General features: G+C 57.3%; 7 protein-coding genes across 7 annotated transcripts; 2 read left to right on the top strand and 5 right to left on the bottom strand.

The window, feature by feature from the left end:
• Window positions 1-499: 499 nt before the first annotated feature.
• On the bottom strand, window positions 500-1,284 carry PHACADRAFT_158905 (uncharacterized protein; the record flags this gene model as incomplete). The annotated part of the gene is made up of 2 exons (XM_007393141.1): window positions 500-674; window positions 761-1,284. 2 exons carry the CDS (start codon window positions 1,282-1,284, stop codon window positions 500-502), a joined length of 699 nt encoding a protein of 232 aa, XP_007393203.1.
• A 343-nt stretch (window positions 1,285-1,627) lies between these two features.
• On the bottom strand, window positions 1,628-2,218 carry PHACADRAFT_88735 (uncharacterized protein; the record flags this gene model as incomplete). The annotated part of the gene is made up of 5 exons (XM_007393142.1): window positions 1,628-1,673; window positions 1,728-1,854; window positions 1,911-1,928; window positions 1,993-2,078; window positions 2,133-2,218. Coding segments are annotated over 5 exons (363 nt in total), but the record flags the coding sequence as incomplete, so codon positions are not given.
• Window positions 2,219-3,231: 1,013 nt separating this feature from the next.
• Window positions 3,232-5,630, bottom strand: PHACADRAFT_251754 (uncharacterized protein). The gene is made up of 5 exons (XM_007393143.1): window positions 5,481-5,630; window positions 5,398-5,414; window positions 4,549-5,347; window positions 3,761-4,495; window positions 3,232-3,691 (listed from the first exon to the last, which is right to left on the bottom strand). The coding sequence occupies exons 3-5, from the start codon at window positions 4,949-4,951 to the stop codon at window positions 3,333-3,335; spliced, it is 1,497 nt and encodes a 498-aa protein (XP_007393205.1). The 5' UTR covers window positions 4,952-5,347; window positions 5,398-5,414; window positions 5,481-5,630; the 3' UTR covers window positions 3,232-3,332.
• Window positions 5,631-5,961: 331 nt separating this feature from the next.
• PHACADRAFT_158908 (uncharacterized protein) lies at window positions 5,962-6,243 on the bottom strand (the record flags this gene model as incomplete). Its single annotated transcript, XM_007393144.1, has 1 exon — window positions 5,962-6,243. One exon carries the CDS (start codon window positions 6,241-6,243, stop codon window positions 5,962-5,964), a length of 282 nt encoding a protein of 93 aa, XP_007393206.1.
• A 117-nt stretch (window positions 6,244-6,360) lies between these two features.
• PHACADRAFT_50310 (uncharacterized protein) lies at window positions 6,361-7,531 on the bottom strand (the record flags this gene model as incomplete). Its single annotated transcript, XM_007392691.1, has 5 exons — window positions 6,361-6,432; window positions 6,484-6,677; window positions 6,755-7,103; window positions 7,155-7,280; window positions 7,337-7,531. Coding segments are annotated over 5 exons (936 nt in total), but the record flags the coding sequence as incomplete, so codon positions are not given.
• A 352-nt stretch (window positions 7,532-7,883) lies between these two features.
• On the top strand, window positions 7,884-12,894 carry PHACADRAFT_116276 (uncharacterized protein). Its single transcript, XM_007393145.1, has 21 exons — window positions 7,884-8,026; window positions 8,074-8,271; window positions 8,331-8,448; window positions 8,506-8,614; window positions 8,669-8,777; window positions 8,833-8,916; window positions 8,972-9,156; window positions 9,209-9,311; window positions 9,364-9,460; window positions 9,520-9,609; window positions 9,660-9,748; window positions 9,811-9,939; window positions 10,015-10,132; window positions 10,221-10,310; window positions 10,379-10,485; window positions 10,591-10,701; window positions 10,755-10,811; window positions 10,878-10,898; window positions 11,033-12,045; window positions 12,100-12,174; window positions 12,225-12,894. The coding sequence occupies exons 1-19, from the start codon at window positions 7,961-7,963 to the stop codon at window positions 11,123-11,125; spliced, it is 1,974 nt and encodes a 657-aa protein (XP_007393207.1). The 5' UTR covers window positions 7,884-7,960; the 3' UTR covers window positions 11,126-12,045; window positions 12,100-12,174; window positions 12,225-12,894.
• Window positions 12,895-12,996: 102 nt separating this feature from the next.
• On the top strand, window positions 12,997-13,594 carry PHACADRAFT_206736 (uncharacterized protein; the record flags this gene model as incomplete). Its single annotated transcript, XM_007393146.1, has 5 exons — window positions 12,997-13,002; window positions 13,071-13,157; window positions 13,215-13,286; window positions 13,347-13,364; window positions 13,390-13,594. 5 exons carry the CDS (start codon window positions 12,997-12,999, stop codon window positions 13,465-13,467), a joined length of 261 nt encoding a protein of 86 aa, XP_007393208.1. The 3' UTR covers window positions 13,468-13,594.

The raw sequence follows: 13,594 nt of genomic DNA on the forward strand, positions 1-13,594 counted from the left end.
AAAAAACTGTGTGCTACATGCCGACAGGACTTGCGGCGTGTGCAAAAGCGAGAGAGAGAAGAAGGCGAAGACGAAGAAGACGGGATCGAGCACAGAGAGAGAGAGAGCGCGCTGCCCCAGCGAGCAGTTGAGTGCAAATTGGCAGCGGAAGATGCCCTGGAGGGGGGTGGGGCGGACGGACATGAAACGAGAGCGCGAGGAGCACGTCGCATCGGATTCTTTCTTTCTCTCTCTTTCGCTCCTCTGCGGCGAAGACGGTCCTCCCTCCCCTCGCAGCCTCGTGCCCGTGGGCGAGTGGAGCGCGTGCGCCGCGACAGCAGCCGCGCCAGGCGGTGTGTGGGCAGTGGGGAGACAAAAAAAAAATGGCCTTCGGAGAAGGTGCCCCCACCAATACCCATGCTTTACCACGGCCGCCAAGAGCGCGCCGCGCAGTGGTCTGGGGTCCTGGTGGCCCCCCACGCGAGCAGCCGCGGGCGCCGCAGCTGCTGCTGCTGCTGCGTTAAGGGGGCTCTGGCCGCACCCGCTGCGGCCGTCGTCGAACGACGAGCGGCCCGAGACGGGCGTGACGACGAGGCTCGGGGAGACCGGGCTGTCGAGCTCGCTCGCGCAGGGACTGCCGCCGCCGCCGCCGCCGTTGCTGCTGCTGCTGCTGGCGCAGTAGGCCGTGGCGCCGCCTGGGCTCGAGTGCGAGTGCGAGTGCGAGGTGGCGGCGGAGAAAGACAGCCTCGTGGGCGCAAGACGTCTGCGCGTGTCGCAATACAGTTCAGACGGCGCCGTGCCGTGGCCTTGGGGCGAGAGCGAGAGGGCGGTGTACCGGTGGCGGTGGGAGCTCGACTCTGTTGGTGCGTCACGCGGCCGCTGCGTGTCCAGGTCGCCGCTGCTGCGCGCCATCGCGTGGCAGTCGCCGTCCTCCTCCTCCTCCTCCTCCTCGTGGTCTGGAGTCTGCAGCCGCCGTAGGACGGCTGCTGAGTCGTCGCAGCGGTTGCGGTCGACCATGGCAGCGATAGGTGGGAGCGCTACGACGCTGCGGCGTCGGCCGCCCGACTGCCTGTCGTCGGGACTGTGCAGCGGGGGAAGCTTTATGTCGTGCGGGAAGACTGGGGAAGACCCCGCTGCACTGTGGAGTGAGTGGAAACTGTCTGCAGCCGAGGCGAGAGCCCGCGGCTGGTTGCTAGATGCACTAGGGTACGGCGAGTACCTCTGCCCGTGTGTCGACGACAATCGTGAGCTGCTGGCGCCCGGACTGGGCGGCGAAGGAGCCGCAGGCGGGAGGCTGTACGGCATGTGCAGCTGCACGGGCGACCCAAGGGCCTCGGTGCCCGACACCGGACCTGACCCTGCCCGCCGGCGGGGCTGGTAGGTGAACGGCGGGTCGATGGCGCACGGGGGAACGTCGCTGTGCGGCGGCTGCGAGGTGACAGCCCAGTCGTGTACGGCCTCCTGGGGGTTCGAGGGAGCGTACGACCGTCGTGCCCTCCGCCGCCCGGTGCCAGGCTTGACGACCTGGCCATACCCTGGCTGATCAGGCGAGAGGCATGTGGTCGGGAAGGTCGGGCTAGAAGGGGAAAGAAAAAAAAGCGCGTCCTGTCAGCGCACCGCAGCAAACCCGTCGAAACAAGATGGGGGCTTACCCGAATAGCGGTATGAGCTCGTGGCGGATAGGCCAAGCGACTCTTGGGAGTGTATGTTAGCGACGGTCAAAATGATGGACAGGATGCGGTGCCTACCTGCGGGCGAGGCGCAGGGCAATCTCGTAGGGCATCCAGGTGCCCTGAATTTTGAGGTAGCCGCCACGCACGCGGCGCAGCTTGGACGCCAAGTCGGGCTGCGACTCGATCATCTTGACAATGTCCGCTGCGGCGAAGGGGACGTGTGAGACATGACGGCAAGCAGGAGAGCGAGGCTGGTACCTTTGGAGTTGCCGAGTGCTGTGGGCAGAAGAACGAAAGGTGAGCAGGGCGGATGGGGGAGCTGTGGATGGAAGGTACCTACCTTTCCAGATGCCTGTCCAGAGGACGTAGCCGTCGTCCATGTCGAGCATGATCCACTGTCCGTTCAGCGGGTACTCGTAGACGGGTCTGCATGGGATTGTTAGGCTAGGTCGGGGGCGGGCACCGCGAACAAGGACTGACATGTAGCCCCTTGGGTCGTTGCTCGTGATGTAGCGCCCTTTGGTGACATGGTGGGTGGAACTGGTGTAGGGCCTGAAGCGTTGCCCCGCGTTCGCTGTGGTGTTGTCGGTGGACGAGAGCGGTTCCTGCAGAAGCCAGGGGTGTCAATGGCGGCGCGGGGAGACCGTCGCGGGTACGCACGAGCAAGAGCCCCGAGGACATGTTGGCAGCACGGCTCGAGACAAAGGTCATGACGGGTGGTTATGAGCAGGTATTGGGGTATATATATACGTCGGCTGGACGGAGATGGTGTCAGGACGAGTGCAGAGGGCATGAAATGAAACGGCGCACATTGACGCGTCCGGGAGGGAGAGACGGGAGGAGGGAAGCTCGGTAGTGATTAGCGGGTAGAGAGCGGGGACATGGAGGTGGCGGGGGAGAAGAGGAGAGATGGGAGGATGATGGAGGAGGGCCCATATAACGGAGAAGTGAGAGCGAGAATAGATGTGCTCGGAGCAAGGTTTAGACAGTCGAGCCATTGTAAAATCCAATCTCGGGTCTCGGCTGCTCGGCTAGATCCTCCAATTAGGGGCTCTGATCGCAGACAACGTCGACAACCCAAAGATGTTGTCCGCTCCAGCCTAGCAGTGCCACTGCCAAGTTTTTTCTTTTTTCTTTCCGCGCCCGCACACGCACACGCACACGCACGCACGCACACACATACGCTTTTCTTTCTCCCGCGCGGTCGCCGGTCAGAGGCTCGCGACGGACGCCCACGGAGGGCGCGGACCGGGTCCGGGAGCGTGCCCGGGGTCAAGGTCCCTCGACGGCTCGGCCCTCGATCAAGTTCTGATCCTTCTCCGGTCGCCTCGACTCCCTACGTCACGACGCGTGCGAACATCCGCGACCTCGCGCGAGGCCCTGTCCCAATCCGGCTCTCCCATCCGTGTTTTAGACTCGCTCCCAAGACGCCACAATATGCCCCCATCCGGCCCCAACCCCTAACCCCACCACACCCCCTCGATCACCCCCGTTCGGCCCCGCATTCGGTACCGAAACTGCCGTCGGCGTCTTGAAAACCAGTCCTCCCGCCAGGCACCATCGCCTCCCACTTCAGATAGCAGTTTCAAGCACCGTGTTCTCCATGCGGTACCGCAGCCTTTACAGTAGATCCACATCGTCTCACCAGCACCACAGTCCCCTCGCACGTCCAGCACTGTCTCAGCTCCCGCCAGGACCCCGCAACAGACCCCGAACCTCCCCGCTCGCCAGTCCCGTCCCAGTCGTGTACACCACGTTGCTCACCTGGAACCCGTTGAACTGCGACGCCGCACAGCGCGTGTACGCCCCCATGTTCTCGAACGCCAGCCAGTCCCCGACCTCCAGCGTCCGCGGCAGCTGCGTCACAGGGCACACCACGTCGATCGAGTCGCATGTCGGGCCCCACACGCTGCTCGCGCACATGGACACAGACGAGGGCACATGGAACGACCCGTTCAGGCAGAGCACCCCCGGCTGCGGCGTCTGGTGATCAAACATGATACAGTTGAACGCCCCGTACACCCCGTCGTTGATGTAGTCTGTCACAGTTCCGATTCCTCGTGTCAGCCCAATCGCCATCTCCCATCGAGAAAGGAAACGAAACGTACACATCACGCTGGGCTCTCCCGGATCTGTTTCTTCCGCATCGGCTCCTTCCACCGCAGGAGGCGGAGCGCGCCGAGCGATGACATTCACTGCCAGACTGAACGCCTTTGCGACATAGTAACGGCCGGGTTCCGCGATGATGCGGAGGTTCTCCCGTGCAGGGAAGTGCAGGTCGATGGCGTCCCTGAGGACGCCTGCGGCACGCTCAAACGTCGCGTCCTCGAACCCTCCGCCGACATCAAGCAGCGAAAACTCGTAGCCCGCCGCCCGGCCCATGTCAAACGCCGCGCGCGCACGCGCGATCGCGTCCGTGTACGCCGACGTGTCGTAGCACCCGCTCCCCACGTGGAAGCTGACCCCGATCACGTCCAGCTGCAGCTCCCGCGCCTTGGCGAGCAGCCCCGGCACCGTGACGAGCGGCGCGCCGTACTTGAGCCCCAGCCGGCACAGCGACCGGGAGTCGTCGGTGAGGATGCGGACGACGAGCGCTGCCTTGGGGTGCGCGCGCGCGATCTTGTACAGCTCGTCCGTGTTGTCGAACGTCATCGTGTCCACCCCGGACTTGGCGGCCTGGCGGACAAAGCTCGTCGCCTTGCACGGGTTGGCGAAGATCACCCGGGAAGGGGCCACGCCGACAGACAGCACCTGGGAGATTTCTCCGTTCGAAGCGCAGTCGAACCCAGTCCCAAGCGCCGCCAGCAGGCGCAAGACGTATGGGTCCGGGTTGCATTTCACAGCTGGCCAAGGTCATGAGACTCTGCCGCGTTCCCTGAGAATCGCAGGCACCTACCGTAGAAGGGCTCGATTTCCGGGAGCATGCGCTTCCATCTGAGATGTTGGTGGTATACGTAACTGAGGTCCGCGACGAAGAAAGCCTTCTCAGCGTCGGGTTCGCCATCAGCAGCCAGTTCGGCAGCCCTCATAACGCCATTCCGAAGGTGGGTATCGGGGTGTCCATAGTACAAAAGGGGCAACCCCGGAACAGCGGTGCACCCTTCCCGGGCATCAGGGATTGGCGCAGTGTCTAGAATAGGCGGCGTAGTTTGAGAGGAGAGGATGCGATCAACGAGGGTGTTGGCTGGTTTGTCGTTGAAGGAAACAGAAAGGGTAGTAGACACGTTGGGGGAGCAAGATGCCAGTTCAGAGTCAAAGCCGACAGGGCTGCGCGTCGCGAGAACCTGGACCTGTGACATTGTTTCTTCTTGAGGCTTTTCCTTAAGGGGCTCCGTCTCGACTTCTAGTTCTAGATAATCAACAGTGGGAGTTTCAAGGGTCGACTGCAAGTTGTCGTTTTGGGTGTGGCACGATCCAAAGAGCTGGGGGCCCGTGACTGTTGCGTTCCTAGGTCTAAACCCGTATTACCGCGCCTACCGCCGCGGCTGGTGCACCGGGCGGGATAGGTGGGTAACGTTGGGGTTTCTTCAGGCGAAGGGGGTTTCCTCGCTCCCTGTGCAGCGAGGAAAAGCTTTAAGGGCGAGGGGGGGGAAGGGTTGGAGTAGGAATGTGAGAGGGCGATGAAGCCGAAGAAAACTTGAAAGTGTGGCTAGTGAAACAACGAAGGTTGTTGAAGGCCTGTCAAGGAGGTTCGCCTGTCGTGACGTAAGTACGAGAGCACAGACACCTTTGATGTGTCGCGTACCACGAACAGATGACCACCTGGTGGGAATCGCGACAATCGTGAGCGGCAGGGACGAGGATCAGCATCCAATCAAAGGGACATACTCTCGGGTCAACAGACGTAAGTCGTCGTTCCTCGCCTGGTCAGGAATGTTGCCAGCGTCGGCTCTGCTGTCGGACTGAAGGGCGCGACAACAGAGGGGTCTACCAGGAGATGAGAAGAGGCCGGGTGTGCAGCGCGAGACAAGACTCGAGCTCGTCGTCGTCTGCAGATCTTTTTAAATTTTGGGTTTTGGGCCATCGATGCGGCTCTGCCACGTGAGCGTGACTTATGTCATGGGCGCCTGTGGCGGAGCTAACCGAGTCCAGGCTCCACCCGCCCTCGCGTCCGTGGCTCGGCTTGGTCACTGGTGCCTGCGTCGACGACGTACTAGCGCAGCTGGCTGGCTCGACATGCGGCCACTGCCATCTCCACGGCATCATTAAACACGAGGCAGAAGCAGCTGTGTACGCGGAACCGCGATAGAATACACGTTGTGTACAACTCTCAAAGCCACGACCTCCTCGACTTCATTTCCGTCGAGCATTACGAGAGGCTCGGGTTTGGACGGGGAGGCATGGTGGTGCCAGTGCCAGCAGCTCCGCGGGACATGGGCCGTAACGTAGTGTTGGCCATCGGACCCAAGGGCATCGAGCTTCCGGCGACAGGACCGCCCTGTCGAAGCGCGGCCGCAATCCGCGGGTTCGCAGCGAGTCCCGATGGGTGATTCTGCGCAAAAGTCTGTCCACCCACGGTAGGTGCGACTGAACGTACGTCAAACGGCGGGGGCGTAGGCCGCTCTGGGACTCGGACGGTAGGTGGAATCATGGCGGCTGCGGTGGGCAGTGCGCCCGAAGCCGGCGTCGGCGTCGGCGTCGGCGTCGTAGGAGTCGAGGGGCGCCCCTCTGCCTGTGAAGACCCCTGCTCTGCGGGTATCGCCTCTTTAGGGGCATCCCACTCTATCAAACCGCCGAGGGGAAGATGCTGCACGACGACCCGCTTGCCGAGCACCTCGGCCTGAACACATCGTGAGAACGGTGCTAAACCATTCAACTAGCGGCCGCTTACCTCGTACATTTTGAAGAGGCCCGAGTTAACCTTGTGCCAATGCTGCACCGCCGTCGCAATGCTATACAGCTGGGAAGAATGTTCGTGAAACGGGCCGTACTTGACCTCGTGGATTCTCGAGATTGATAGAAAGTACAGATTCGTCGAAGGCAAGGGCGGGCGGAGCACTGCGGAGACAGGTATCTCGCTCTGATCTGTAACAGCGACAGATGAGCGCACATATACACATTTGAACTCTAAGCCGAAAGCGATAGCGTATTTGTCGACTGACCTCTCAGCTGAGCGCTGCCAAAGATGTATCCGAGGAAACTGTAGTCGTCGAGACCCCAAACACCATGGCTCCCCGCGGGCTCAAGTTTGTAGACGTCCTGCAGTCTCCAGCAGAGCCGGAGGTACCGCACAAACACGGTTAGCACGATCTCCCGTTCCACCGCCGGCTCTGGATCATAGAACCGGATGAGGGTGAGGCAGAACAGGAACAGAACGAAGGACGTCTCGTGGCCAGTGCCGTAGTCGATCCGCGTGAACGACCCAAAGGAAGCCAATAGGTACGGAGAGATATGTGGAATTGCTGGGTGGAATTCGAGCGGGAGGAGAGAAGCCAAGAGCGAACTACATTCCTGTGCAACGTGGTGTTGGGCGTCGAGCTATCGGCTGATAAGAGGGCTTACATCTTCGAGCCGCCTCCCCCAAGTGCGGAAAGCGAGGTTCCCAAATCTCTGAGGGGTATGTAAAGGCGGGATCTCGTCGATCCAGCGGTCGAGTGCGCTCAACAAGCGCAGGGTCGACTCTATGGCCTTTTCCCATGTATGAAAGGCAAATATTGATTGGAGATAGGAATCAGAAAGCTTACTGGATAGGCTGTCGGACTAGACCAGGGCAGGAAATGCCCGACGACGGATCCGTTCAGGCGTCGCAGGAAGAGACCATAGTCTTGGTAACCCCTGGTGAGCTTCCATGCCTGGACATCCTCCTCCGTCCTGATTCTCTGCCTCGGACGAGACAGCTTTTCCAGCTCGCCAATGGTAACATGCCTAAGCGACAATAGGTTGCTTTGCTCCGATGCCATGGGTAGCGAGGGACGCCGCAGCTCGATTGACAAGTGTGAACGTCGCATAGCGGTTTGGCAGCGTGGAAATAATGACTTACTACTGTCTGCAGCTTCTAGTCCGTTGTGATCGCTTGATATCGCAGGCTCGAGATTTTCTCGACGGTAACGAGGGCCCGAGGTCGCCGCCGTGCAACGTTCACAGCAGTTTCGTCAAGAGAACTTTCCAAGTTCATCATATCCATTTCCGGAAGCCAGTGCGGAGTCGCCGAAAAGAGCAGGTGCACGTGCTTGGTTTCCATCAGCGCGTTTCATTGTCCGCTCAACGCGTCCGAATCTGACTTCGACGCGTGCAACCATCACCAGAATATTTCCGTTTCTTTCTGTTCATCCTTCCTCGTCTCCATCTACGCGCGATCTGCAGTATATATGGCTTCGTACGACGAGTGGAACAAAGTCGACGACGACGATGACGAGGAGCTCCAAGATGCCTCAGTGAGTCGCGCGAGGGACCGCGTGAGTTGTCATCTAACCTTGCGCAGATGTTCGAGGGAAAAAGAGATGTTATTCTGTTTGCAATTGACTGCTCAGAATCCATGCTCGCACTGCACGACGATCCGGTCTACGAAGACGTGCAGACTTCTCGTTTCCTGACAGCTCTTGAAGCTGCTATTCAAATCCAGAAGAAAAAGGTCGTCGTCGGTCCGAACGATGCCGTTGGTATCATGCTGTTCAATACGGTCAGGAACACTTTTTTGCTTCTCCCGCTACCACATGTTCGCCGACGACGTTACCACAGACACGGAACAGTGAACCAATTAGTCAAGGGGTCGAAATCAAGCCGGGTAGCTTCTTGTTCCAACCCATTGAAACCATCAGTGCTCCAAAGGTGCAGGAGCTTATCCAGCTGGTAGATGGTGCGGGATCCCGCGGAAATATGTCATGTGGCTCTGTTAAACATTAGCCCTCTCCAGCCGCCAGAGGAGACACCAGTTACCTGAAGGAGACGTTCCCACCTGTGCAAGGGAACAGAATGGCAGTGGGGGACGTGTTTACTAGTTGTAACTGGATCATGCGAGATGGGTAAGACATACTTCCATGAACCCTGAAACTATTCCCCTGATGCTACCGTGGCAGGGCACCTAAAACTGCGACCAAACGAGTGTTTCTCATCACCGACGAAGATAACCCTCACTCAGGACCGGGCAGAGACCGTCTATTGACCGCTGCCCGTACTACTCTTGTCGTATGTCAGCCATTCACACATTCTATAATTATGCACTGACCCGACCGATCACTAGGACCTCGTTCAAGCGGGCATCGTGGTCGAGCCTTTCTTTATCAGCTCAGAGGACAAGCTCTTTGATTTGTCAAAGTTCTATTCAGTAAGTTTCCGCGACACTCGCGCAATGTCGGAGTATGACATCCGCATCCGTACAGTCTGTTCTCTTGCCGACAAATATCATTGACGACGATGAGGCCGAGCCGGGGGTGCTCCCGGAGACGGTCTCCATCACAAGGATCGAGGACCTACTGGACCAGATGAAGTTCCGCGAGGTCCCAAAGCGTGCCTTGTTCAGCGTTCCGTTTGAACTTGCCGAGAACTTTGTTATCGGCGTGAAGGGGTACGTATTCTTCCGCGCGCTTTGGGCGACGCTCATCGTTTCTGGTCACCAGGTACGGCCTGGTCACGGCACAGAAGAAGGGGTCCTACAGGTATTTTGTTGATCTGGGCGATAGGATGGAGTTGGCAGAGTCCCGGACCGTCTGGTTGCAAAAGGTGCCACGTAGTCCGGCGTACGGACCATGGAAATCACTGACCTAGACTCCAGGGGGGCAAAGAGGTGCCGAAGGACGAGCTCCTCAGTGGCATGGGTCTCGGCGAGGCTGTCGAAGGCAAGAATACAAAGGACCGCATTGACGAGGATGGTACCGTGACCAGGACCACCGCGGCGGGCAGCAAGGCGCGTGCTCCACAATTCAGTCAGTCAAACATATGCGATTGACGGACATCGGCCTGCAGACGTTCTACACCGCTGATGAAATCAGGTCCTTCCGAACTCTCGGGTTGGAACCGAGTAGGTGCTCAGACTAGTATCTCAGCGTCGCTGACTACACGAGAATGCAGAGATCAAGTTGCTTGGATTCAAAGACTACGATGCACTGGCTTTCGAGGATAATATCAAACACTCGTATTTCATCTATCCAGATGAGATGGTAGTATTCCCGCACCCCGCGCGAAGCACCATTCTAATCACTACTCGCTATGTTTACATCAGACTTTCTCTGGGAGTAAGCGGACATCCAACGCCCTGCTGAAAACGATGGCCAAGAAGAAAAAGATTGCGCTAGTGCTTACACTCATGAGACGGAACGCCACTCCCGTCTTTTGCGCCATGCTCCCTCAGGTACAGCATTTCTCCCCTCGAAAACCTATTTAGGTTTGCTTATTACGTGTCTTGACTTTTCTCACTTTGTGATAGGCTGAGGTGCGCACAGAGGATGGTGCCCAGAGCGATCCGCCCGGATTCCATCTCATTCCCTTGCCATACGCCGATGATATGCGAGCGGTTCCTGAGCAGTTCCTCGATGCTGAACGAGGTAAGCGACTACTCAGAAAGGCGGCTCGTTTACGGTGGCTAATTATGCTATCTGCCATTCTCGATCATCCGCACCGCATCCTGCCCAGCTTCCGATGAGCTGACGGGGAAAGCTGCTCCGTTCGTCGCAAAGCTGGCCGTCAAAGACGGGTATTCACCAGATTCTTATCCCAACCCAGGTGGGTAAATCCTACCCGACATAGAAATGGAGCTTCGGTACCGACAGCCTTCGTTCTCTTGCCCACAGCTCTGGAGTTCCATAATGCTCAGCTGCAAGCCAGTGCATTCCGTGAAGAGTTTGACCCTGAGACCTTCGAGGATCTGTCTTTGCCCAACTATGACATGATTCACAAGGTACGCATTCCATGGGAAATATCTGATGTTCATCGCTAAAGGCACTTCATTGTCATCTCCACGGTGATATGCTCGTTGGGAATTCTTCGGTTGTGACGCGTATAGCGAGCCGGACTCATGATGAAACAGTGGAAGGAGGCTCTTCTTGCAGATGATTCCGCGACCATTGTTGTCGCTTCGTCTACAGGAGCCAAGCGCAAGGCCAAGACCACTACTGTTTGTCGTGTCGAGCATGTGCGTCGATCGTTCCTGACACGTTCTCTCAGGAGGCAAGCACGAGTGAGGAAGAAGTGCGTGGGTTCTACCAAAATAGTGAGCTGAACAAGGTAAGCACGCTTTTCTCAAGCTGTCCCCCGCTCACACACTGGCCTAACTTTGTCTTTCCATCATAGCTCAAAGTTGACCAACTCAAGGTGCGTCTCACGTAACATGACGGTGGAAACATCAAGCCCTGCTATTGATACGGGCCTGAAGCGGTTCCTACAGTTGTGCAGAGAATATCAGAATCGACACTAACATACGCTTTGCGCTTTCCCCGACATGACAGGACTATCTCAGGAGCAAGGGCCTATCAACTGCCGGGAAGAAGGCGGACCTCGTTGACCGGGTGAGCGAATGGTTAGATGAACACTCTGGATGACGACGACACCGATCTCCGAAACATTGAATTCGACGGCTGGCTCTCATGAGCTCGTCGCGGGACCGCACTCTGCCGCGACTTCGAACCATTTCCGCCGTGCTTCAAACCTTTTACCACTCTCATCTTGAAGGCTAAACCATACAAAGTTATATTGTCGCCCACCGCTGCGAGATCTTTGAATAGTTCATCTGCATGGCCGCTCGCTCCCATTCAACAGGGCAATGTCTTCGACCATTCCCATGCAAGTGCAAGGCACGAAGAACCCACTGGCACGCCGGTCTTACGGCAGACAATAGTATATACATATATCTCCCTACCCGTGTAAGCAATCTGTACTTTCCAGACCGTGTACAACCCAGACTGCGTCCCGTGAGTTAACTGCGCCTCCCGGTGAGAGTGGGCGACGGAACTGTGTAGTCACCCTTGCAGACAAATCCAAGTAAGTATGTCGCCCTTCGGTTAAACTTATCTGCCATGACTTGACCACAGCACTCCACGTATGAGTCCACGCTCTGCACATCGCGGAGGGTAAGGCTGATGGTTGCCAGTGGCATTATTCCCACCGTTACCGGCTGTAAAGCGTCGGTAACTATTTAAAGATAGACGCCCTATTCTGTTATCAGATAACAAAATGGCGCAATGCTATCTCATCTGCCCGAGGGCTGCTTGTAAAGCAGGGTAGTCCTCTTGATCTTAAGCACTCACCATCTCCCTTCAGGCCTAGTCTCGTCATGTCTGCTGCAGGCCTTTCCAACTTCTCTGAGGTATCCTCGCCCGACCACTTCCGATCGCTTCTCGCGGCGGACTTGAACAGGATTTCACTCATCAACTTTTGGGCATCATGGGCAGAGCCATGCAAGCAGATGAATGAGGTTGTCGCAGAGCTGGCAAAGAAGTATCCGCAACTCTTGGTGCTACAGGTGCGTTCACATACAACGGATACTGGAGATTGTTCAACCTCGTATTGTTTGCAGGTAGATGCTGAGGAACAAGCGGACATTTCTGAGTCTTTCGAGATCGAAGCGGTTCCGTCGTTCATCATCCTTCAGGCAAGTTACTCAGTTCATCTACTTGTGGTTAAGACACTAAATCCTCCCAGGGTCACACTCTACTTGACCGCATACCTGGTGCAGACGCCGCCACCTTGACAAACGCTATTGCGAAGCACGTCCGCGCTCCGTCGACCATATATCCGCAATCATACACCGACAAGGCCCCAGCAGCACCCACAGAGAAAGCGGACTCGACGGAGGAACTCAGCAAGCGCTGCAACGATCTGATGAACCAGTCCAGAGCCGTCCTTTTCATGAAGGGCAGCCCGGACGCACCTCGGTGCGGCTTCTCCCGCCGAATCGTCTCGCTCCTCCAAGACGAGAAAGTCGACTTCTCGCATTTCGACATTCTCTCGGACGAGGCCGTGCGTCAGCAGCTCAAGGTTGTCAATGATTGGCCCACGTTCCCTCAGCTCATCATCAATGGCGAGTTCGTCGGCGGTCTCGATGTCGTGCAGGAGATGGTCGAGAATGGCGAGTTGAAGGAAATGCTCCAGTGAAATGCGCATCGTATGCTTTTATCTGATAGATGTATTACATTCCTTGATGGTTGAATTTCCATGTATATCTTCAAGTTTAACGACATCTGGTTGATTCGAGTTGTGAGTTGTGAGTGGTACTAAGACTTACATCACATGGTGTGCCACCAAACCTCACGAGTCATTTTGTGGAGACCAAGTTCTCCACAACTGTGCCGCTGTCGTCACATGTGTGTTTGGTTACATTCATGATCTCATAGAAAGTGACCTGGCAGGTTGCAGAGTATATAAGAGGTGCGCCGTTCCGTTGACCTCGATCAGCAGCTAACTCATCAGCATAATGTCGGTAGGTGGAACGCACATGCACATGTGTCTCCAGTGACATAAGCACGGGCATTTATCCTCGCGAGCCAGGGATACCTCAAAGACAAAGATGGCGAGCCCATCCAAGAGGGCGACAAGGTGTTTACCCGTTTTCGCAGTGGAAAACGCGAGGGAGAGGTGAGAACCTTCCACCACCAAGCCGGCACAGGTGGGATCATCTTACCTCCGCTGCAGGTCGAGCAAATTGTCACAAACGGAGACGAAGCGGCCAAGATTTCGGACATCAATGTAAAGAACCCACCGAAGGTACGTCCAGATCCACGTTTTATGCAACGCTTGTGAACCGTCTCTCACACAGCTCTCCAGGTTAGCTTCTCAGATCAGGTGAGTCGTCCGACGCACCCTGTAGGACTGCGACATCGACGTCATAAAACGGCATGGACACAATGTTGCACACAATCCTGGCACTCTGAGCCATACCGACTAAGGTCATCGTCACGGAAAACAGCCACATGTACCATAGGTAAATTTGCCTGATTAACACATCGAGTAACGAGGATAGGGCTGCAGGGCCGCTGTTGGCGTACCATTTGAACCTTCACATGTTGGCACTC

Source organism: Phanerochaete carnosa, assembly GCF_000300595.1.
Source record: "Phanerochaete carnosa HHB-10118-sp unplaced genomic scaffold PHACAscaffold_3, whole genome shotgun sequence".
In the NCBI taxonomy this organism is placed as follows: Eukaryota; Fungi; Basidiomycota; class Agaricomycetes; order Polyporales; family Phanerochaetaceae; genus Phanerochaete; species Phanerochaete carnosa.

Excerpts from the sequence above, each read along its gene's own strand:
- PHACADRAFT_251754 (XM_007393143.1), bottom strand. The coding sequence starts at position 4,951 with ATGTCACAGGTCCAGGTTCTCGCGACGCGCAGCCCTGTCGGCTTTGAC. Across the intron at positions 4,496-4,548 it reads GGAAATCGAGCCCTTCTACG|CTGTGAAATGCAACCCGGAC; the intron begins GTAGGTGCCTGC and ends GACCTTGGCCAG. Across the intron at positions 3,692-3,760 it reads GGGAGAGCCCAGCGTGATGT|ACTACATCAACGACGGGGTG; the intron begins GTACGTTTCGTT and ends GAACTGTGACAG.
- PHACADRAFT_116276 (XM_007393145.1), top strand. The coding sequence starts at position 7,961 with ATGGCTTCGTACGACGAGTGGAACAAAGTCGACGACGACGATGACGAG. Across the intron at positions 8,449-8,505 it reads GCTTATCCAGCTGGTAGATG|CCGCCAGAGGAGACACCAGT; the intron begins GTGCGGGATCCC and ends AGCCCTCTCCAG. Across the intron at positions 10,899-11,032 it reads TCAAAGTTGACCAACTCAAG|GACTATCTCAGGAGCAAGGG; the intron begins GTGCGTCTCACG and ends CCGACATGACAG.